The 21,161-nt window shown below is 52.3% G+C and overlaps 5 protein-coding genes across 5 annotated transcripts; 3 read left to right on the top strand and 2 right to left on the bottom strand.

The window, feature by feature from the left end:
- Nucleotides 1-2,714: 2,714 nt before the first annotated feature.
- PV07_05571 (homogentisate 1,2-dioxygenase) lies at nucleotides 2,715-4,242 on the bottom strand (the record flags this gene model as incomplete). Its single annotated transcript, XM_016392480.1, has 4 exons — nucleotides 2,715-2,838; nucleotides 2,910-3,563; nucleotides 3,612-4,121; nucleotides 4,175-4,242. The coding sequence occupies 4 exons, from the start codon at nucleotides 4,240-4,242 to the stop codon at nucleotides 2,715-2,717; spliced, it is 1,356 nt and encodes a 451-aa protein (XP_016249999.1).
- A 533-nt stretch (nucleotides 4,243-4,775) lies between these two features.
- Nucleotides 4,776-6,465, top strand: PV07_05570 (uncharacterized protein; the record flags this gene model as incomplete). Its single annotated transcript, XM_016392479.1, has 7 exons — nucleotides 4,776-4,973; nucleotides 5,030-5,387; nucleotides 5,443-5,663; nucleotides 5,715-5,812; nucleotides 5,867-5,995; nucleotides 6,051-6,314; nucleotides 6,381-6,465. 7 exons carry the CDS (start codon nucleotides 4,776-4,778, stop codon nucleotides 6,463-6,465), a joined length of 1,353 nt encoding a protein of 450 aa, XP_016249998.1.
- Nucleotides 6,466-13,651: 7,186 nt separating this feature from the next.
- On the top strand, nucleotides 13,652-15,754 carry PV07_05569 (uncharacterized protein; the record flags this gene model as incomplete). The annotated part of the gene is made up of 3 exons (XM_016392478.1): nucleotides 13,652-14,970; nucleotides 15,031-15,227; nucleotides 15,282-15,754. The coding sequence occupies 3 exons, from the start codon at nucleotides 13,652-13,654 to the stop codon at nucleotides 15,752-15,754; spliced, it is 1,989 nt and encodes a 662-aa protein (XP_016249997.1).
- PV07_05568 (uncharacterized protein) lies at nucleotides 15,215-18,814 on the bottom strand. Its single transcript, XM_016392477.1, has 3 exons — nucleotides 18,637-18,814; nucleotides 17,536-18,587; nucleotides 15,215-17,484 (listed from the first exon to the last, which is right to left on the bottom strand). The coding sequence occupies exons 1-3, from the start codon at nucleotides 18,751-18,753 to the stop codon at nucleotides 16,419-16,421; spliced, it is 2,235 nt and encodes a 744-aa protein (XP_016249996.1). The 5' UTR covers nucleotides 18,754-18,814; the 3' UTR covers nucleotides 15,215-16,418.
- A 284-nt stretch (nucleotides 18,815-19,098) lies between these two features.
- On the top strand, nucleotides 19,099-20,674 carry PV07_05567 (uncharacterized protein; the record flags this gene model as incomplete). Its single annotated transcript, XM_016392476.1, has 5 exons — nucleotides 19,099-19,270; nucleotides 19,325-19,425; nucleotides 19,484-19,846; nucleotides 19,909-20,095; nucleotides 20,145-20,674. 5 exons carry the CDS (start codon nucleotides 19,099-19,101, stop codon nucleotides 20,672-20,674), a joined length of 1,353 nt encoding a protein of 450 aa, XP_016249995.1.
- Nucleotides 20,675-21,161: the final 487 nt, after the last annotated feature.

Here is a 21,161-nt window from a genome sequence, read left to right as displayed (position 1 = left end):
TCGACATCAGGGGCTGGCAACGTCTCCAAAGAGCAGGCCATCCTCTCGACCGTTCGCAGGAATGGCTGAGCTCAAGGACTGTAAAAAATGGAACAGACATATTTAGAGGCTGACTTATGAGCCGACTGGGGTCCCCATGCGCCAGCACGATTTACAAGAACCATGACTTGGGAGAAGACTACTGGCCGGCGACAAAAGGGGGCGCTGTGGGTCTCGTTCTTGGCATGCACCTCAACTCGTATAGCCAACACGAGTACGCGGAAATTGGTTGTAGAGCTCGTATACCGATGTATCTGCCCCACGCCTTGGATTGGTACCTCTGGAGACTACGAAAGAGTGCCCTCGAATGCCTCCCTGTTTTGAGACCACCGTTTCAGCCTTTCAACGCCCGCTCAGCCGCCAGTAGGACTGAATAATACGAACACGATGCTGTGCAATAACGCTATATCATCGCGGAGGAACCATCGGAAAGCGGATGTGGTAATGTTTATAGGAACAGATAGTGGGGCAGGCGACGAGACATGCCTTTGGCCACAGAGTACGGACTAAATTCTACATGCAGTGGCACTGGATCTACACGAACACGACTAACTCTAACAGATACATACTTTGATTTCGGTGCCGGAGTTGCACCTCCAGCGCAGTTGCAACGATTTCAGTCGTCACGTCTGCAAATTCTCAATTTAGAACCAGCTCCAAGAGCTGAACACCAGCATATTCGTGACGTCGGCGGTGCTGCAGTTGTTTGTTCTCAACCCAACGATCTCTGAATGGTGGTGCATAAAAGCCCTCAATGGAACCAGCAGCAGCCAGGCCTCTTTCTTGCACTACTTGGCCTCCAACAAAGCTTTCTTGGCTATATCAGTCCCTTGCCCTGAAGACCTTACACTGTGCACTGTTCTCTCTCCAGTCATCGACCCACGCCGCGGTATTTCATCTCGTTGAGCATAGCAGTCACAATGGCGGTTCAATACGTCCTCTGGTACTACACGCCCTCACTCGTCGGAGCTATCGCTATGGCCGCGTACTTCGGACTCGCCTCTCTTGCCCACTTGGTCCGCCTGGTCCAGACCAAGGCACGGTTCTGCATCCCTTTCGTCGTTGGTGGCATATGTACGCCCACCCCTTTCGTCGGTTCCTTCCAGGGAGCTAACACATATCTCCAGTTGAAGCCGTCGGGTACGGTGCTCGCGCTGTGGCTCACTACCACACCGACAAAACGCTGCCTTACGCGATCCAGTCGCTCCTGATCCTGCTGGGTCCGATCTTGTTTGCGGCATCGGTCTACATGATCCTGGGCCGGTTGATCCGCGCGACCCACGGCGATGCACACTCGCTAATTCCCTCGAAGTGGATGACCAAGGTGTTTGTCGGAGGCGACGTCCTATGCTTCGTTGTTCAAGGTGTGGGCGGCGGTGTCCTCTCCGGGGCCAAGACTCACGGCAGAGTCAAGCTTGGGGAGTACATCATCCTAGCCGGCCTTTGTCTTCAGATCCTGGTCTTCGGCTTCTTCGTGGTTGTCGCCGCAAACTTCCACTCACGCGCTCGCCATGCTCCAGACATACTGGCCACAAACATCCCGTGGCAACGATACCTCTGCATGCTGTACTTGGTCAGCGTTCTGATCTCGGCCCGGAACATTTTCCGAGTCGTCGAGTATGCTTGGGGCTCCGGCGGATATCCCCTGAGGCATGAATGGACGTTGTACCTCTTCGATGGAGCGTTGATGGCAGTCGTGCTTTTGATCTGTCTTGCATGGTATTCGATCGACTTTACTGGACCCCGGCGACGCTACGATGAGGAGGCGAAAAGGTGAATGATGAAGTATACTCTCACCAATGAAGTGAGGGCAGGAAACCGACAGAGGCAGCCCGCCGAAGCTTGTAACACATGTGAGGCCCTCGTGAGGGCTCCACACGGGTTTGACACATATTAAATAGTCGGTGTATCTCGGAAGTTGAGGAAATGATATATGGGAGCAGATAGGTCAGGCTACATTGGTGGCAGGTGCTTGGGCGTACTAGATGTTGAATCATTTGTTTGGGCCATTGAAGACATGATGGCGTTGCCATTGAGAGCTTGGTCAATGAAAAGTTCACGGGTTGGCAAGGTTATTTCTGTTATAGAAAAAATGGAGAAACCAATGTCCTCTTAGCAGGATGTGCAACTCGGGCCCAACAAGAAATTCCACTTTCCATGTGACCATACATCCTGCTCCACGCGAGTCCGACATTTTGGGTGGAGAATCAAATGTCCCCGGCAATCGTATTGCGTGGCTTGCAAGTAGCAGGACGACCTTGTCCCTGGCGGTAATCCAGTTGTGTGAACTTCTGAGACTGCACTAAGCCACTGACCCACTATTGACACCCATATATGCCCTATTACTACATAGCAAAGGTGAAAGGACCGTGCAGATTGAGATGTCTACCGGTTAAGCTAGAACATTGGCTTTCTCAGAGGAAGCTCGAGTCAAAGAGAAGGCCAGCAGCGAAGTGGTTGGAAGGACAATGGGCCGTTATGTTTGAAGGTTAGTCATTTAGGAGTGACGAACAAATTTGCAACAAGGCACTGCCACCAGGGGTAACATCTAATAGTATTAACCGATGCCATGTGCTATAATGTCAAAATCTAACGTTCCTTCGCAGCACGAATGAAAGTTAGGAAGCGAACCCTGATGGCGGGTTCAATATCCTCGATACTCAAGTCTTTTGATCTCACTTGCTCTTGTTGGGATTCTTGAAATGACGCTTCAACGGTCGCCAACTATGCTCGTTATAGCTTGTCTGTAGTTTCTGGCAAGTTTTGAGGCCCCATTCAGTAACTCCCAGCATGAGCGAACTGCAAATCAAAAGCATGTTAGAGACTTCAACCTTGTACAACTAGTTTTGGTAGTTGTCATGGCAACTTACCTCTCGAACATGAATGCCAGACTTGTAGTGCCAACTTTTTGCGGCTTCAACGGGATATTGCTGTTGGTCTCGAACGAATCGGAGTCTGGACCGTGCGCGGAAAAGACGTTGTGCAGACTCGCTCCACCGGGGAGGAAGTCGCCACCGGTTTTGGCATCGTAGTCTCCGTGGATCAAGCCCATGAATTCGGACATGACGTTGCGGTGGTACCATGGCGGACGGAAGGTGTTCTCGCCCACGAGCCACCGAGGAGGAAAGATGACGAAATCGGCGATCGCGGTGCCGGCGTGATCAGACGGCCCGGTCAGGACCGTGAAAATCGACGGGTCAGGGTGGTCAAAGGAGATGGTGCCCATGGTGTTGAATTTCCCGAGGTCGTACTTGTAGGGATAGTAGTTGCCGTGCCAGGCCACCACATCGAATGGCGTGTGGTCCTGTTTGGTCAAGAAGAGCATGTTGTTGAATTTGCTGTAGATCTTGTGCTCCGACGGTATGCCTTCGTCATCTTCGAAGAATGCAACCGGGACTTGGAAGTCCCTTGCATTAGCGAGACCGTTGGACCCGATAGGGCCCAATTCGGGGAGTTGGTAATGGCCTTGGTATAACTCGCACACGTATCCGCGCACAGGGCCCGCTGGAAGGGTTACACGGTATCTGATATCAATATCAGTTTTGGTGGTTGAACTTGGGGAATTCTCTTACCGTACACCCCGAGGGACCACGCATATTTCACCTGGCCGCACTACCAACTTACCTAATTCGGTGTGAATATCCAACACTCCTTGCTGCGGGACGATCAAGAAATCTCCGTCGGATGAGAAAAAGGCCTCCTTTCCCATATCCTTCCCGGCAGCGTAGACTAAGATGCCCAGTCCACTCTTCGTGGTCGGGTCACCGGCACTGGATAAAAGATGCAGTCCATGCACCCAGTCGGCTGTCTTATCAAGATTGAATGGATCCCATCGAAGCTGTGTGGGCGTATATATAAGTTGGCTCTCGTTTGTCCCCGGCTTCATGCGATCGTTTGAGGCGTCTTCAGGAACGAAGGCCTCATGGGCAGCGGCTGGCAGAATACGGTATAACCATGTCTGCTTGTTCTCATGTCGAGGCGCCGTGAATGCTGTCCCGGATAACTTCTCAGCGTATAGGCCGTAATTCACCTTCTGAGGCGAGTTTTGTCCCTCGGGAAGCGCCCCCTGGATGGTTTCGGTCCTGAGATTCGAGTCAGCACGATTGTTGTCCACTTAAGGACTATAGAAATATACTCCTGATACGAGTCGAAGCCGATCCGATAAGAATAAGGGTCTGGATGAGAAAACTTGGTGCCAGTCATTTTCGCTCAGTTGATAGCCAGATTTCTCAAATGTTTCTTGGTTTTGGACACAGGGACCAGAGCATCGATCTGTAGGCGGACTTGACAGTCGGTCACTCCGTGACTTTTTCAACGCATGTCCAACGTATACCGTCAAGGATACTTCCCCAGATTCTTGGTGTATACATGTTCACTGCATGGCAAGACTATCGTGAAATCACCAGCCCAAAATACCAGACTTGTCGGCGACTTCATGTGTGGAAGAGGGATGCACCATTAACAAGCCGATCCGCGAGCGAATTGCATTCGCCCGGCTCGATAGATTAGCCTTCCGACCCACCCACGGTTCGGACCCGTGCACAAGAGTCCAATGTCTGGTGCATCACCTGAGATGAGAGGGACAATTCCCTTATTGCGTGTTTCATTCATGTGTTCACGGGAAGAGGAATGTTATTAAATCGAACTGGCCTGACTGTACGCATCCGAAGGCAAACGAAGCTGCTCAGCTAATACTGCGAATCGGCAAAGACGAGATATTACAAAGGGCAATCACCATGGGTTCAATCCACGAGCCTGTCTGCAACGAAGTCAATGGAGCGAGTGAAGCAGCTCCTCCATTACTTTACCAGGCGCAAACCAGACTAAAAGTTATCGTAGTCGGCGCCGGACTTGGTGGCCTGTCGCTGGCTTATTTCTTGGGACGATCCGGACATACAGTGGAGGTTCTTGAAGCAACCCCGGTAATCAAAGAGGTGCGGATCAACCAATCGCACCCCGTCTTCCGTGTTATTGATTCCTTTTCCTTCAGGTTGGTGCAGGAATAAACTGCACCCCTAATTTGACTCGACTGTTTGCACGATGGGGAATCGAACCATATATCAAACAGGATACCATGCCTCTCTGCAGACTCGAACTTCGCCGATGGGAGAATGGCGAGTTTCTAGGCGCCGCAACCTGGATGCCTGAGGTTGAGAAAAGACATGGGTCACCCCAGTATGCGGCTCATCGCGCGGATATCCTGAAAGGCATAACGGAGGGCATTCACAGACTGCCGAACGTCACGGTAAAGGTGAACAGTAGAGTGATGAATATTGACACGGAAGGCCCTTCAGTAACCTTGAGTGATGGATCCACCCTAAAGGCGGATGTGGTCGTTGGAGCAGATGGTAAAGACCCAAATTCTGCAGTCGATGAGGAGGTCGTGGCTGACCTGTAACATAGGGGTGAAATCGACATGTCGAAAGGTTCTTTATCAGAAGCTCGGCCTGACAGACAGGGCCAGGCCAACCGGAGACGCCGCCTTTCGCGTCATGATTCCTCTGCAAAGGATACAGGATCAAAAATTAATCGAGTTTGTCAAGACCCCCGTTGCAACACGATGGATCGGCCCCGGACGTCATGTTCAAGGCTTCCCTATACGTGACCACAGCTTGTATAACATGGTACAGTGAGACATTCCAATCTATTTCAACCATTTTCTAAATCTGGCCGAGGTTCTCTGTCATCCTGATACGGTAGGTTCAATCGAGTCGTGGGATGCAACGGCGTCCAAACAAGAGATTATGGATCATTTTGGAGCATGGGACCCAGAGTCAGTCGCCCTTTTGCCTCAATCGGTAATGTACGCTGATTCCATCTGCTCCAGGCGGCTGCGTAAGTTGCTCGATTTGGTACCAGATGAAAATATCTTGAAGTGGCAGTTATGCGATCACGAAAACCTACCTACCTGGACAATGGGCAAGTTGGCTCTGCTGGGGGATGCTTGCCATCCGATGTAAGTCGACCTTCCAGCCCAGTTGACACGATATGAGCTGATTAACTGGGTACAGGTTGCCATACGTCGCTCAAGGGGCTGCTCAGGCCGTAGAAGATGCCGGGGTCTTATGTCTCGCTTTGAACAACGTCGGCTCCAAACACAGTATCCCCACCATGCTCAAGGCATACGAACTGTCCAGGAAAGGACGGGCGGAAGGGATTGCTGACAACGCTGCGACAACTCGTACCGTTCTGCATTACGAAGATGGACCAGAGCAACAGGATCGAGACAACAGGTTCCGGGCGATCGCTCGAGGTGGCGAAAATCCAGATCTGCTGTAAGTTGCGGAAGCCGCGTATATCAGCTTTCTACAGCAGGATAACAAGGACTGATAACGTGTCAGAGGAGACCAAAACCATCAGGCACTTCTCTGGGGTCATGACCCAGAGAAGGACTTTATGGATCATCTGGAAGGTAAAGTCCGCTGACCGCAATGGTTAACCATGGGAATATGTTAAATAGGACCACAGATCTTGTAAGTCGTGCGACAGAAGCATTGACGTCGGGTTAAGCATGGGTTTGAAAATCTACTTCCGATGAACGTTGGCAAAGAGTTTGCTAAGATGACGAGCAAAGCAGCTAGAAGAGGGAACTGGACTTGTCACTTTAGTAAACTGAATAGGGAAGCTCAACAGATACTTGAACAACGATATTGGTTCACCCAAGAATAGGCATACTCAGGCCTTAATTGATCATTGGTATACAAATAGCAGTGTTAATACAAGAGCTCTCCGGAATCCGCCCAAGTAGATCAGCATGTGGCACTAATTGGAATGTTATTTGGTCGGAGTTCCTAGCAGATTAAAAGAGATCTCTGAAGGATTGTCAACCCTTGATCTGCTTAATATGTGCGAGGCTACTTCTCTCGGCATTTGACTTCCACGTATCATCTAATCGGGGTCTCCTACTTCTCGAGACGGCGGTGAAGTCGAATGTGATTGCTTAGATGGCCCGGTCTTCAGAATGTTGATGCTGCTCTTTTTCCCGAAGACCGTCGAAAGGTGAGAGGACGACCCGATCGGCACCTGCGACTGACGGCAGGTCTAGATGAACGGCTAGAGGGCTGCTTCGGCTCGGTCGCGGGTGGTCAGCCCGCACAACGCAACCTCGAGCCGTGAAGTCGATGGAGCTCAGCCCCCTCTCCTGGAAGGAATGGATCGCCACACTTTAACCTCCCGACGAAGGGCGGGCCACGAGGAATCTCCATGGCGGAGGTTGGTTCAGCTAAACAGTATCTGTACTGAGAGCCGCTTTCAGACTCCTGCAGGATACAACTTCGACGGCACGGTGCCATACATGCCGTGCCAGGGAAGCCAGTTTTTCTCCAGCCGTATTTGACTCCGAAAGGGTCACCGGGGTGAACAGCTTTTCTTATCTTGACTAAAAAACGTGTAAGTGTCCGGTAGATTTTTATTTCGTCCGAGTTTTTGGCTATCTGATGAATAGGCGAAAGACATATCAAGTTTTCCCTGTGACTAGCCTAGGGATATTCCTGCCAAAGGTCTTTTATTTCCACGCCAGATTTACAACCTTTTGTTCATCAGCTTTGCCATTCCCTCTACGAGGGTTACAATACTCTTATCCACATTGCCATTATGTATCCCCTCGTGATTGTGGCGTTGGGTCTGCTACTCCCTTCCCTCGCATTATACAAGGCCTACGAAAACTGGCGCAAGTCTCGCGAATTGAATCACATCCCAACCCACGATTTCCCGGACGGCGACAATTCCAGGACCCGCTATATCAGCGATCTCAAGACGTTACTCGAGTCGGGCTATCGCAAATACAACAAGGACGGACAACCGTTTAAAGTCCCCATACCAATTGGGGGATACTCTGTGAAATATCGGGTCGTCCTACCCAAGGACTACCTCGAAGAAATCAAACATTTATCCAATAATGTGTTTAGCTGGATGCTGGCCGCCACCGTCATCTTCGCACAGGACTACACTGGTGCTCCGCCCCGAGGACCATGGCTCGGCAAAGCACTGAGGGTCGGAATTCACCAGAATCTGGCCGAAATTACACAGGCTCTCGACCGCCGTATGGACAATTACTTATCCAAGAGACTGCCCCAAGACATTAAGAGGTCGATATCGATCAACTTTATGGAATTCTTTGTCCCCGCTGTCGCCACCTTTACAAACTCGCTCCTCGTGGGAAGGTTGGCTGACGACCCTGAATGGATCCGACAAGCCTGCGACTTTTCAATCAGCCGATACCAGTCTGCTGACGATGTCCGGGCATATCCTCCATATCTAGCCTCCATCGTGGCCCCTTTTATCCCCAGTGTCCGAAGGTTACGACAAAGCAGGCAATACGTGAAAACACAATTGAAACCCATCTACGAGGAGCTCAAGGCGCAGGACCTCTTGCGTGCCGACGAGAAGCCCAGGCACGGCAGCATTCTAGGGTATGAATGGCTTTGGGGAGGTGCTCCCAAGGACGTCAGTCTGCCAGACTTTTCGGACACCATGATGCGCACGGTGATTGCTTCGATCCACACCACGGCGAAGACCATCACGATCGCCCTGGTCGACCTATTAAGTCAACCCCAATACCTGGACGAGTTAAGGGAAGAAGCCAAGGCAGCCCAACGCCCTGATGGGTCGGTCGACATCGACGCACTCTACAAACTCGATTGCTTCCTGAAGGAGAGCCAGCGGCTGACTCCTATCTTCCTGCGTAAGACCCACACCATTCCGTCTTCCTTTCTAGAAATACACAACGCATGGCTAACATTGGGTTGGCACAGTGACCATGAACCGCGTGGTAACCCAGGATTATAGATTCAAAGTATCGGGAACGGTTCTTCCCAAAGGAACCATGACTTCCGCAGCCACGGCGGCCATCGCCACCGACCCCGACACTTTCGGCGTGGACTCCGACTCCTTCGACGGCCACCGGTACCTGCGCTTGCGCGAGAGCAACAAGGCGGGCGAAAGCGCCTTGAAGATGGGCATGACGACGACAGACTCGCTCGGCTTCGGTCTCGGCAATCAGGCTTGCCCGGGCCGTTTTCTGGCCGTCAACCAACTGAAGCTGATGCTGGCGAAGTTGCTCATCGGGTACGACATGGAATTGGAAAAGCACGGGATGAGGTATCTCGGTGGGAGGCCCAAGTATCAATATTACGACTTCTCGGTGGTCGCCCCCACGGAGTACGGTATGAAACTGACTAGACGGTCATGAGTGGTGGTCGCAAAGGGCCAAAGGCGGAAGGGGAGTGACGAACAAATTTAGCATTGATGGAAACCATGTACAGGTTCCCAGGGTTCATCTCTTGTAGGCGCCTAGTCCTGCTTGGTATGTGATGGGCAAGTCCATCTATCAGGTACTTTGTTATAAATGCTGTAGTCCATCGCCTTACCGCGTCTCCTAGGGTATTGTGATGCTCCTTCTATACTCTGCCTTGAAGAAAATACAGAATTCACCTGCTTGCCAAGGGTGATTCTCTGTGAGACGTCCAAGGTCACTATCCAGAGGACCAAAACGTTCGGGTCTCAATTTCAAGCAGACAGAGCACCATGATGCCCTGGATTAACCAAGACTATATATCACCTACGTCGTCGTCTTGTACAGGGTACGTCAAATAATTGAAACACTCGAATTACTCGATGTCGTGCAAGCAGAAGCTCTCGAATCAGAGAGGTGCGATCCCGAAACAAAAGCAGATACCGACAACGAAAGCCCTTGAGAGAAATTTCAGTCACATTGCAACCTCGGGCAGCTTCAAAGGCTCTCAAAGATATCTACGAACAGGCTGAGTTGTTGCAATGTCTGTAGGTAGCATTCTCTTGATTCGGTTATGAGCCGAACCGTTCCGGCCACCGCAGAAACCGAGCCTTTACAATCTACCGAGAGACTTTCATTGACGTTTATGGTGGCCTCCATCGAAGGCTTGGATCACGCGACTGTCCCTCTCACCTCCCCCAAAGCGTCGCGACTCGTTGCTTGCACAAGCACACCCTCCCATTCATGGCCTCCATCTGAAGGCAGGGTGTTTCCAGTCGAGATCCTGGATCTGTTTGACTGACAACTCGCTCAACCGTTCCAATTGCTCCTCCAGATCGACGTTTGCTCGACGCTTATTGTCCCTCCATACCCAGATGAGGAGAAGGATGGAGCAGATAAAGATGCACGAGGAAGTTGCCAGGTTTAACCCGTTCCCGATATGATAGTTTGGCGCGTCGAACGGGAGGTACGACCAGGTAGATATCAGGCCGCCGACGTTCCCGATCATCACATTCGTGCCAATTGCCGCGGAGCGAGCGGTGTCCGAGACCACGTTTGCGGCGACCACCGCGTTGCAAAGCGCGCCATAGGAAAAGGCGCCGGTAGCAATGAGGAAAGTTGCGGCGTATCGGACATGGGCGGCAGTGCTGCCTAGGAACATGGCGTATCCAGTCATAATGAACGGAGCGCAGATGATGAGGAAAATAATTCGTCTGTCATAGCGCCAGGAAAGCCAGGGAATCAGGAGGCAGAAAAAGGAGCCAACGGCATACGGTGGTACGGTGTAGAGTTGTTGTGAGATCACCGATTTATCGGGATAAATGGACTTGACAATAGTTGGAGCGAAGACCGCGAGACCGGAAACCGTAATATTGTCGAAGAGGAAGATAAAAGATGTAGCGAGCGTAACCGGGCTAAGTATGCCTCGCATAACCTTAGGAACGTCGATTTTATCCAGGACTTCGGTAGTGGCAACGCGCTCAGACTTGACGCGGGCAACAGCTAAGTCTTTCTCCTCCTGCGTTAACCATATGGCTGTCTGGGGTCGGTCCGTTAAGGTGAAAAAGGCCAGGATAGATAGACAAGACGTGATGATCCCTTCAATCGCAAAGATCATGCGCCAGGTGTGAAGACTGCCAAAACTGTCGAGTTTCAAGATCGCGGATGCCAGGAGGCCCCCGAATGCACCTGCAAGGGGCGCGGTGACAATGTACAAAGCTAACCGGAAGGCTAGCTCACTCCTGCGGTACCATCGAGATAGGTAGTAGGCGATACCGGGCATCATGCCTGCCTCGAAGATGCCCAAGAGGAAGCGGACGGCGGCCGCTGAGGAGATATCTCGGACAAAGGCATTGCAGAGAGATAAGATGCCGAAACCGAGAGAGGTTGCGGGAATAAACCAGCCTGGGCCGATGTATTTGCACAGCATATTTGCGGGCAGTTCGAAGACGATGTAGGAGATGTAAAAGACAGAAAGGACTGTGTTGTAGTCAAAGCCTTTCAAACCCAGATCCTTTTCGAATCCGGCAAGTCTGGCATTGCCTGTTGATTCGCAGGGATTAGTGCCTAACTTTGACCAGCCAGAATGGAGAAAGCGTCACTCACCGATATTGGCTCGATCGATGAAACAAAACAAGTAAAGTAGAGCAACAGTGGGCACGACATACAAGTCGATCTTCAAGCGCAATTTGGCTTCCGCCTTGGGGTCGAAGGTCAAGAGAGGGTTGCCATATCTGGGGACAGCTTTAGCATCAAGCCGCACATCGCAGAAGGTGAGACAACGAACTTGTCGGTGGCGGCGTGGCCTGTTTCGGCGGTTTCATGGACACCCTCGATATGGAGGGTGCTGACCTTTTCGTCAACAGAGGAGCCAGTGCTGGCATCAACATGGCATTCCTCCACATCTTGGACTTTGGAGGACATTGTATTCTGTTGTGTGCAGGTCGATGAGTTGGTCATCACTCAAGAAAAAGAGAGAGGCGAAGTTCCAGGAGTGTGGATGACCGGGGTCTTTGTAGTCTGACGCTGTGACAAAGGGAGTTTGGAAATAAACAGGACATAGCCTTGCGAGTTAGCTTGCTTCTTGGTGATGTCGAGGCTGGATATAAGCCCGGGCGTTGTAGACCCAGCTGGCTTCGCTAGAAGATGAGATCTGGGCGGGCTGGCCGCTGGCAGCGACGTTCCGTGGTCCACAAGACGTTGGCTCGGGCGGGGGCCGTGGAGAGGAATTTTGTGGAATCCCGAGATGCGAACGGACGGCCAACTGCCTACCCAGGCGTGTCTAGACGTCTGACAGTAAGCCCGTGTAAACAGCCTCAGCAAAGCACATCGTCTTTACGCTCCCGAGAAGGGTATATGTATACAGGGTTAGTTACGTGGCCCTACCTTTGACGCACGGCAGAGTAGCAGGAGGGTGAAGTAGGACGGCGGAAGCTATGCTTGGCTTTCTGTTGTTGTCTAAATCGGGGAATAAGTTATCGGCAACGACCAACCATCCTAGAGAGACTTGCACCCTTCTACAAAGTGAGCCTGGGACGAAGTGGGGATTACCGATCGGTGCCTCGCTTGAGTGAAGAGACTTCTCGCATGGAGCTTTTCTTTTCTCCTGTAAGGCTCGGTTCGGTTGGCTTTCTCAGTCCCACGGCTCGTATTCTCGGTTCGACGGCTCACCAGCCGAGAATGGCAACGGCTCAAAGGGCTGGCAGCCGCCTCCGTCCTTCGTCTTCCACCTCCGCTTTCGATGGGCTGCCGATGTCGATGACATTGCCAGAATCCGCTTTCTATCCCGTGCGAATTCAGGTGACCGAAGCTTAGGATCGTGTTGTTGATATTCACAAGTCAGTTCAAAGATGTCCCTCCTGCCGCTCCATGCGGTCTTAGCTGGTGCACGTCACTCTGGGAGCGGATAGTGACGAACCAGTCTTTGACGGCCCAAGAAAGCAGAGGATGTCTGCACCGGATATAGCCTTGTCAGCCACAAACAAGCCATAGTAAGCCATCAGCTTCGGAGAAAAATACTTCGCGGCCTGATCTGGTTGTATTCAGACCTTAACTTTTCAGCCTTGTCGTGATACAAAGAGGGCGCTCGGGCCGTTAGCAGAGTATGATTCTATATACCCCAGTCGAGGTTCATGTAGATTCTCCTCACGCCCTTGCGCACTTCTTTATTCCATCTTCACCTTGGCTCTCTTTCTTTCTTTCTTTTGATAGATTCAATGAAGTGACCCGAGTTGGTTCTGCTCGTCGTGGATCATACAAGAGAGAGAATGGGTTCGACAACAGACACTCTAGATTGTCCCAGTTTCGCGCTTTAGTACTAGCCGAGAGTCGGGTATCGGAAATGTATCCAACCCGCTGGAACTTAGACAAGTGTGAGAGTTAGGGCGATAGGATCTCAAGCTTTAACCCCGCAATCACAAACGAACATGCGAACGATTGAATCGGGCTTCATTCCATAGACCCAGTTCATTCATCCTTCTCTCCTCCTGCCTCGATTCTTCCAACTGGCACACTTCCATAAGCTATTGTGGACTCCTGCTGAAGCCCGATCCATTATGGCAGGAGGTGGCGGCAAGACTCGACTCGCGGCCGGATCTGCCTGTGTCAGCTGTAAGAGACGAAAGATTCGCTGCGACGGAAATCGCCCTACCTGTGGCTGCTGCAGGACTCGTACAAGTCTGTGCCAGTATCCGCCTTCTGCTGCGGGCAATAATATTGTTCTCCGAGAGTCAGGGCCCTTCGTTACCACGGTCGAGCTGAATCTCGTTTTACTGACCCGTCGCATCTGCCAGAATTCGAAAGTACTTGGACGAGCGACTGAGGGCCACTGACCCCGGTCACGAAGATGTCCTCGACCAACGGAGCAACGAGGGACACCAAATGTCAGTAACCTCAGGCCAGAGTCCTGATGACCATCGTTCCCAATCAGCGACACCCAAGGTGGTCCATGATCTCAACTGTGCGATCGAGCATGATCTTCCATTTCCGTCGCCTCATTCCGCGCCGGATGTGTCCTATACCTGCTTCCGAGACGGCAGTGTCAGTGCCGTATTAGGGGGTCAAACCCAGTGGTCGACCAGGGAATTGACCCCAGAATCGGAAAAGGAGGGCTACCTGGGCGACTCGTCTACTTTCAAGTTCATGTCCAAAGTCAAACATGGCGCCAGCACCACCGGGGACGACGAAATTCAGGATATCTCCCAACCCCAGAAACGGCCTCGTCGAGAAATCAACCGTGCCACTGACCGGGTCCACGACCACAACATCAACCCCACAATGGACATGGAAGACTGGTTTCTCCTCCCCCCGAGATCCATTGCAAACGCGCTTGTGGATGGCTACTTCAAATACGTCCATCAACTCTATCCTTTCATCCATGAACCATCCTTCCGCAAAGACTACGAGTCAGTCTGGAATGCCGACAGTTCACATGGCGAGCAAGCACTCTCGTTTGGACTGATAAACCTCGTATTTGCCCTTGGCTCGGAGTTCGCTGACGGGACGACCATGGACAGAAGTCCCAACCGGGCTTCGGGCTTCATGTCGCGCGCAAAGGCCATTATCTACGCGAATTTGTTCAGGACGGGGAGTCTCGAAATCGTCCAAGCGCTGCTACTTTTGTGTCTCTATCTTCAAGGAACTTCCGAGCTGAACAAGTGCTGGAACCTTGTGGGCCTGATGATTCGCATGGCCTACGGCATCGGTCTTCACATGGACCCCGCGCGCTTCGGCGTCGGGCACATCGAAAAGGAAATGAGGAAACGCATCTGGTGGGGGTGTTTCAATCTCGACCGGACTCTCAGCTTTCGATTCGGTCGACCGCCGGCGATTCGAACAGACGACGGTCTGGAAGTGACTCTTCCTCTCCTCGTTGACGACGCATACATTCAAGACGAAGCCAAGGCTCCCACACAACCGGATGGCCAGCCTTCATACATTGAGTTCTTTGTACGGGCCACCAAACTGACAATGATCATGGAAGACACGCTGCGGCACCTGTACCTGAAGCCGAGAAAACTGCACCGTCAACGTTCAGAGGCCGCGATCGCCGAGGAGATATCGTCCTTGTTGGCAAACACGGTGAAGCTCGATGGTGAGCTCACTGTATGGGAAAAGAGCCATCCTCCGCATCTCGCCTTTCACCGAACAGCTTCAGAAGACATCACTCTTCAACGACTGCAAAACAATCTTCGAGTTAGGTGTGTTTGAACCGGCATCGTCCCATTGCTTTCCCGTTGGAGCTGACAACTAACGTCTAGAGCCCTCGTCCTTCGCTCAATCCTCCATCGACAGGCTTTTCTGCTCTTCTGCCGTGACGAGCCCATAGACGAATTCCAGCGTGCCATTGCGGTCAACTGTTCGCGCGCATGCATCGCCGCCGCTCGGCAGACGATTCGCCTGATCAACACATTTCACTCTCGGCGACTGATCAGTTCGCTCTTCCAAAATCTACACTGTGAGTCAAATTTTCTACCAATACTGGCTGCTCATCTAACTGGCCGCGTTCAAGATGTCTTTTCGTCCATGGGCGTCCTCCAATGCCTCCAAACTCTCGACAAGACCAAGCTGGACTCGCTCGGCGAATCCGGCGAGGACGAGGTGCTCGAGATGGGGATGAGATTCCTCGATGACGGGTGCCAACAAAGCTCCCTTGCCGCCACATACATGGCTTCCCTCCGCCAGGTGGGCACCAAGGGCCGAGCCCGCAGCGATCACCATGGCTGCTCGCCATCCCAGTTGGCGGGCGCGAGTGCCTCTATCTCGGCTGCCGAAAGGGACGTCCGACAAGGCTCCGACCTGATCATGGATGCCTCGTCTTTCATGATTGCCCCCACAGTGTCGACGTTGGAGTTGACCGGCTCATTCACCAATCCCGTTCGAGGACCTCTATATCCTGGCGGCTTCGGGACCGGATTCCCGCCCGACTTCATGCTGGACGAGGATTTCAACACGGATCAATTTTTCCTCGGTACGATGGCCTAATCCTCATGCTACATGCCTGGACGACGGACACGAATTTAGGTCGACCCTGATGAGGAACTGAGTACCCCTCCTGATGTAGCCATGCTGTTAGAAGGTCAACTACGAGGTTGAACCTGCCAACCTGAAGCACAAAGCCAGCTCTGCGACAGGATTGTTGCGTATCTCTTACTCAGCGTACCCTCTTTCTGTTGTCCGCTGTAATTCTTGAGTATCGAGAACAACAAAGATATGTCCCTCGGCACAGTATTCTGTATACGTGGCGCGTTCTTCCTCCGTCTTCCGGCTTTCATGACCTCGTCCACTAAAGTGATGTGGCAGGCTATCGACCGTCGTCCTTTCCCCCAAGAAAAAAAGATGTCCATTGAAGGCCTAAGAGGACTATTCGCGAGGATAAGCTTCACATCTGTCGTTTCCAGGGTCGACCCAGACCACGAGGAAATTGTCCAGACGCATTTCCAACTTCGAAGAAGTTCTGTGAACGGATTTCAAGGCAGATGATACTTATCAGGCAAAAAGCCAAGTCCTTGGGTCGAGTGTTTCGACGTCGTGGAGACCGGTGGTAGAGGGCGTTGTACAGCCTCCTGGCAGAAGTTCCCTCGTTATCGTTGTAGAAGGTCAAGGTTTGATCCGTCAATGTGTCGGCAATCTCTGTACCGGTCTCCATTTATTGCCACCACTTCTTGCCCCATCCGCCCTTCCTCGGGCCCCAATTCTCTTTCGTCGCGGCATCGATAACGTCGACGCTCAAGTAATCTACCCCTTCCCGGACTAGCACCCGCCAGACATAATTTCGCAGCCCAACAGGCCACGCCGGGATTCCCCAGTATCGGACCTTCAGGCCGCGAGAATGGGCCCCGCTGATCTGCTTGCGGATGCGGTCGAGCTGCACCTGGGATAATGAAGAGTGCCACGGATATCCAATGGACTTGATGAAGGATGTGGAAGCAAAATAGGAGTTGGCCGGAGAGTAGACGTCCGGGTTCTGTGGATAAGGAGAGAGATCCTCGTGATCTACCCCTGCGCTGGACGGGGTTTTTTCATAGGTTGAGGAATTGGACGATAGCAGCCGGGTTGGTAAAGAGGACATTAAATCCAACGGCGCATCATAGAAGATGTCTCGATAAGTCGAACTTTGAACCACGCAATTGAACGGTGCGCTTCCGGACGCAACAATCGTCACAGGGCCGGGCACAACCGCCGTTCCGTTGAAATAACTCAAATAGTTGCGTTCACGGAGTGGTGCAATGTCGGCCGATAGCCGGTGCCATATCATGTCGGGATTGTTTTTGAACTCGACCAGCAGCACGAGCGACTGCTTTGGATCGGCCGAAAAAATGCCATTGACTTCGCTCGCCGTGGACCCAACAAAGTCTGCGACTCGATTTTGGTGGCTGAGAATGTCCTGTAGCGGGTCCAGATATAAGGTCTTCAGGGTTCGATTCTGGCGTATCCCGGCAATTGTGCGTGCGACATAGAGTTCATCGTCGACTTGCCAAAGATCGGCTTCGACGCTCGTACAGCCAGCCCGAATAGCTCGGTAAAGAGGCTCGGCCCGAAAATAATCGTCATGGGAATGACACATGATGGGCTGAACACCGGCGGTGAGGCGTTCTAGGCTTCCATCGCTGAGTCGAAGGGTCTCTTTGAACGGGCCAGAGATCAGATCCAGACCGTCGGGGAACACCGCCCCAAGAAAGGAGTTCAAGGATGAGATGCCCTGAACTACTCCTCTGTTATGTTTCAGCTGATTTGAGCTTGGGGCAGCAGAGTTATAGACTTACAATAACATCAAGGCCGCTTTCATCAGAGATGATTCCCTCAATTTCCGGACGAGAAGTTTTCGAGATCTTGAGACAACATGGCGACCTGCCCAATAGCGCAGTTTCCCACGGCGGTTTGGTATAGACGAATTCTCAAGGCTCTTGAGCTTCGAAGAGCGTCTTGATGAGCGATTATATGTGCGCGTAGCATCGTGCTTCGTGGCTTGATCGGTATCGTAGCCCAATTCAATGTCTTGACGACCGCTGGCTTCATCATCGTCGATGCGGAATGTTTCAAGGAGTTCTATGTCTTCAGTGTCTTCAGCTGCAAGCAGATGCTGCTGTTGCTCCGGACTGCCAAATTGGGGTGTCGCTGCTCGGGGCAAGGACTGTTCCGCCTTTTTGATGTATGGTACATCACAATCTGGGTGTGTGAGTGGCCGATAGTCTCGTCGATAGGTCGTGTATGCGATCACCAGGCCCAGCAGACTGCCGGAGGAAACGTCCCATATATCGTGTCGGTAGTCTGCTAGCCGCGACATCGCCACCAATGCTGCACAAACTAGCGGTGCCAGGAAAAGGAGAATACTGGCGAGGTCGGTACGCGGTCGAAAAACGTGCATCTGACCAGCCAGGAACAAGCTTAGATATCCAAGGCCGGAAAATGCCCAGCTGCTGTGGCCACTCGGAAAACTGCGCCAGCCATCTAGAAGGGTACGAAGATCGGGTTGCGTACAGACAGCAATGGTAACCAAAGCATATCCCGGCGTTCCCGGCTTAGGCTGGCAGCGAGAAATCAAGTCGGGCCGCGGACGGCCTATGGCACTTTTAATGATGTCCGTAATCAGAGATGTCAGGTAGACGCTAAAGAACAGTCCAAGGATGGTGACGTGTGCCTTGTGCACGCCCGGTCTTGCTATAATTGCCCAAATGACCAGGACTAGCAGGGGAACTGCTCCAGCAATCAAGGTGTTCTCCCGAGAAGAGACACGTTGGACGCTGGCGTATGGATATTGGATCGCGTGGTCGTCTAGTCGAAACATTTGTTGCACAGGCTCCAGGAAGTAGCGCACCTCCATATCGTCAGCTATCTCTCCCTGATGCTTGTTGTAAGGGACCAACCAAAAATAACGTGATGACGAGTAGGACAAACCCAAGATAATCAAAGGCATATGACGGGTGCCAGAAGCGAGATAGGGACGCCATCCGGGAAGCCCATGAGCCCTTCACGGGTCCCATCGCTAGCTGAGAAGCAGGAGAAAAGGATAATGGCAAATTATGAGGCCGCTTTGTGAATGGTAGACGCAGGATAGATGGAAGAAACAGCTGCGAGGCCACGTTAGACTTCAGATTCCCGGTTCTTGGCAGCGGGACACCGAGATGGGCCTGGAACGCGATCCAAGCCTCGGCTGACTATGACTAACGAACAGGCTGATCAGGTAAAGCGATGACAGTCACGCTAGTAACGAAGCCCTACCACACAAAGCGTTGGTCAAGCTCATATTCGCTGTCCAGAGATCCATCTTTCTTTTGACGACTGTCTAAATAGACTACAGTTACAGAGTCCAGACATACTCAACCACGATGACTTCCCGTACTGGCACCTCTGCGACAGAGCTGGGAGAATATGTTGGCAACCGACAAATTACCGCTCCAATTGAGGCCCATGAGACCACGTCTCTGCCTCCAGTCGATGGTGGAAGGGCAGCATGGCTCTTCCTCTCCGGCAGTTTTTGTATTGAGACGCTTCTCTGGGGTGAGAACATGTCGCTCCTGGTTGAAAGCACCCTGGCTGACGCTGCTTTTCCAGGCTTTCCCTTCTCTTTCGGCGTGCTTCAAGATTATTATTCGACGCACCCGCCTTTATCTCAACACCCCGCAGGTATTTCCGCCATCGGGACAACATGTTCGGTATGTTGTACACCCCGTTCACTGAATGGAACTCTGCTAGTCTGATGCAAATTGCCAGGGAATCCTGTACTTGGGTGCGCCATTTGTGTTCCTCGCCTTCCAGAGATGGCCGATGTTCCTGCGTCGAAGTTTGTTCGTTGGCCTGCCCATTGTCGTCCTGGCCGTCTTCATCTCGAGTTTTGCTACCAAAAGCTGGCACCTCGTGCTTACCCAGGGAATTATGTACGCCGTCGGCGGCAATCTCGTCTATTATCCCATTTACAGTTTCATCGACGAGTGGTTCGTCCGCCGCAAAGGGTTCGCCTATGGGGTCATGTGGGCTGGCTCGGGCTGTGGAGGTTTGGCAGGTCCCTTGGTGCTTCAATGGGGTCTGAGCAGGTATGGTGTCGAGACCTTCTTGCGGGGATGGGCTATCGCTCTGGTACGTTCTCGACCCAGCTCGTTTTCCTCTCAGCTGCTAACTCGGCACCTCGTACTTTGTAGTTCATCTTGATCGCTCCGTTTCTGTTCTTCGTCAAATCGCGTATTCCCCCTTCCAGAACACACCGGGCGCCAGCACGTGCTATAGTTGCTGGATTTGGGTTTGTCAAGACAAGACAATTTTGGGTCATCGAGATCTGCAACATCATCCAAGGCTTGGGATATTTCATTCCTCAGCTTTACCTTCCAAGTAAGCACACCACTGACAAATAAACCAGTGACTGACCAATCGATGACAGCTTATGCACGCATCAACGGTCTTCATTCAGGCTCACTCCTCGTATCACTGCTCAACATTGCACAAGTCCCTGGCGTCATGTTTCTCTCGGCTCTGTCAGACAAAGTCCCTGTATACACGGTCATCCTGATTTCCTCGATGGGTTCCACATTGGCCATCTTCCTTCTTTGGGGCCTTGCATCATCTTCCACTGGCCTTTTAATTGCCTTTACGCTGTGCTATGGGTTCTTTGCGGGAGGCTTCACGGCTGTATTTGCTGGCGCTGCCCAAGAATTCCGTCGTGTTACCCCAGGCGGAGACACGGGGAGAGCAGACCTGGGGAGTATGATGGGACTTCTCGGCGGCGGCAGAGGGATCGGGAACGTGGCGTGTGGTCCTCTCAGTGAAGCACTGTTGCATGGCAGCGTCGCAGGATGGAAAGGAGCTGCAGGCGCCTACTCCGGGAGCTTTGGGCCACTGATTGTCTTCGCGGGGACGACTGCAGCGTTGACCATGTCGAGCTGGGTTGCCAAGGTCTTGAAGATCGTTTGAGGACCGGTACGAGGGCAGGGCTGAAGTCGTGTCTAATATTCTCCCCACAAAATGGGGACCCTTTGGCATGGGATTTCCAATTTCGGTGTCGAAATCAGAACAGGAAACCGTTCCCAGCATCGAGCGAAAGGACTCCACTCTGACTTCTGTTCCTATTGGTTTTATCCGACCTCAATCAACCCAACTCTCATTTTCATTGGTGGAGACGCTCTTGGCACAAGCCTCAGCCCCGTTTCAGCTCCGCGAGCCAGGCACGCTCAGCCCTAATTCCAGGTCCACGTTCCTCTACGGCGTCTCGAAAATACATCCGGCTTCGCCATCAGCTCCATGGGGCTGCCTGAAGAGAACCAAAGCTACACAAGCGCTATGACACATTGTTATTGTTCGTCTCCTGAAATTTGCGCATCTGGCCTGTTGCCCTCGTCACTCGATGCCAACACATCTACCTTGGACACGGAGGGCTGTAAAGCCCGGCCCGGCCTTTAGC

This window comes from Cladophialophora immunda (assembly GCF_000835495.1).
Source record: "Cladophialophora immunda strain CBS 83496 unplaced genomic scaffold supercont1.3, whole genome shotgun sequence".
Lineage (NCBI taxonomy): Eukaryota > Fungi > Ascomycota > Eurotiomycetes > Chaetothyriales > Herpotrichiellaceae > Cladophialophora > Cladophialophora immunda.
This window is presented reverse-complemented; position numbering and strand designations above follow the sequence as displayed.

Coding starts and splice junctions, on each gene's coding strand:
- PV07_05568 (XM_016392477.1), bottom strand. CDS start 18,753: ATGGGACCCGTGAAGGGCTCATGGGCTTCCCGGATGGCGTCCCTATCT. Junction 18,588..18,636: donor TCGTCATCACGTTATTTTTG/GTTGGTCCCTTA, acceptor GACGATATGGAG/GTGCGCTACTTCCTGGAGCC. Junction 17,485..17,535: donor AAAGCGGCCTTGATGTTATT/GTAAGTCTATAA, acceptor GAAACATAACAG/AGGAGTAGTTCAGGGCATCT.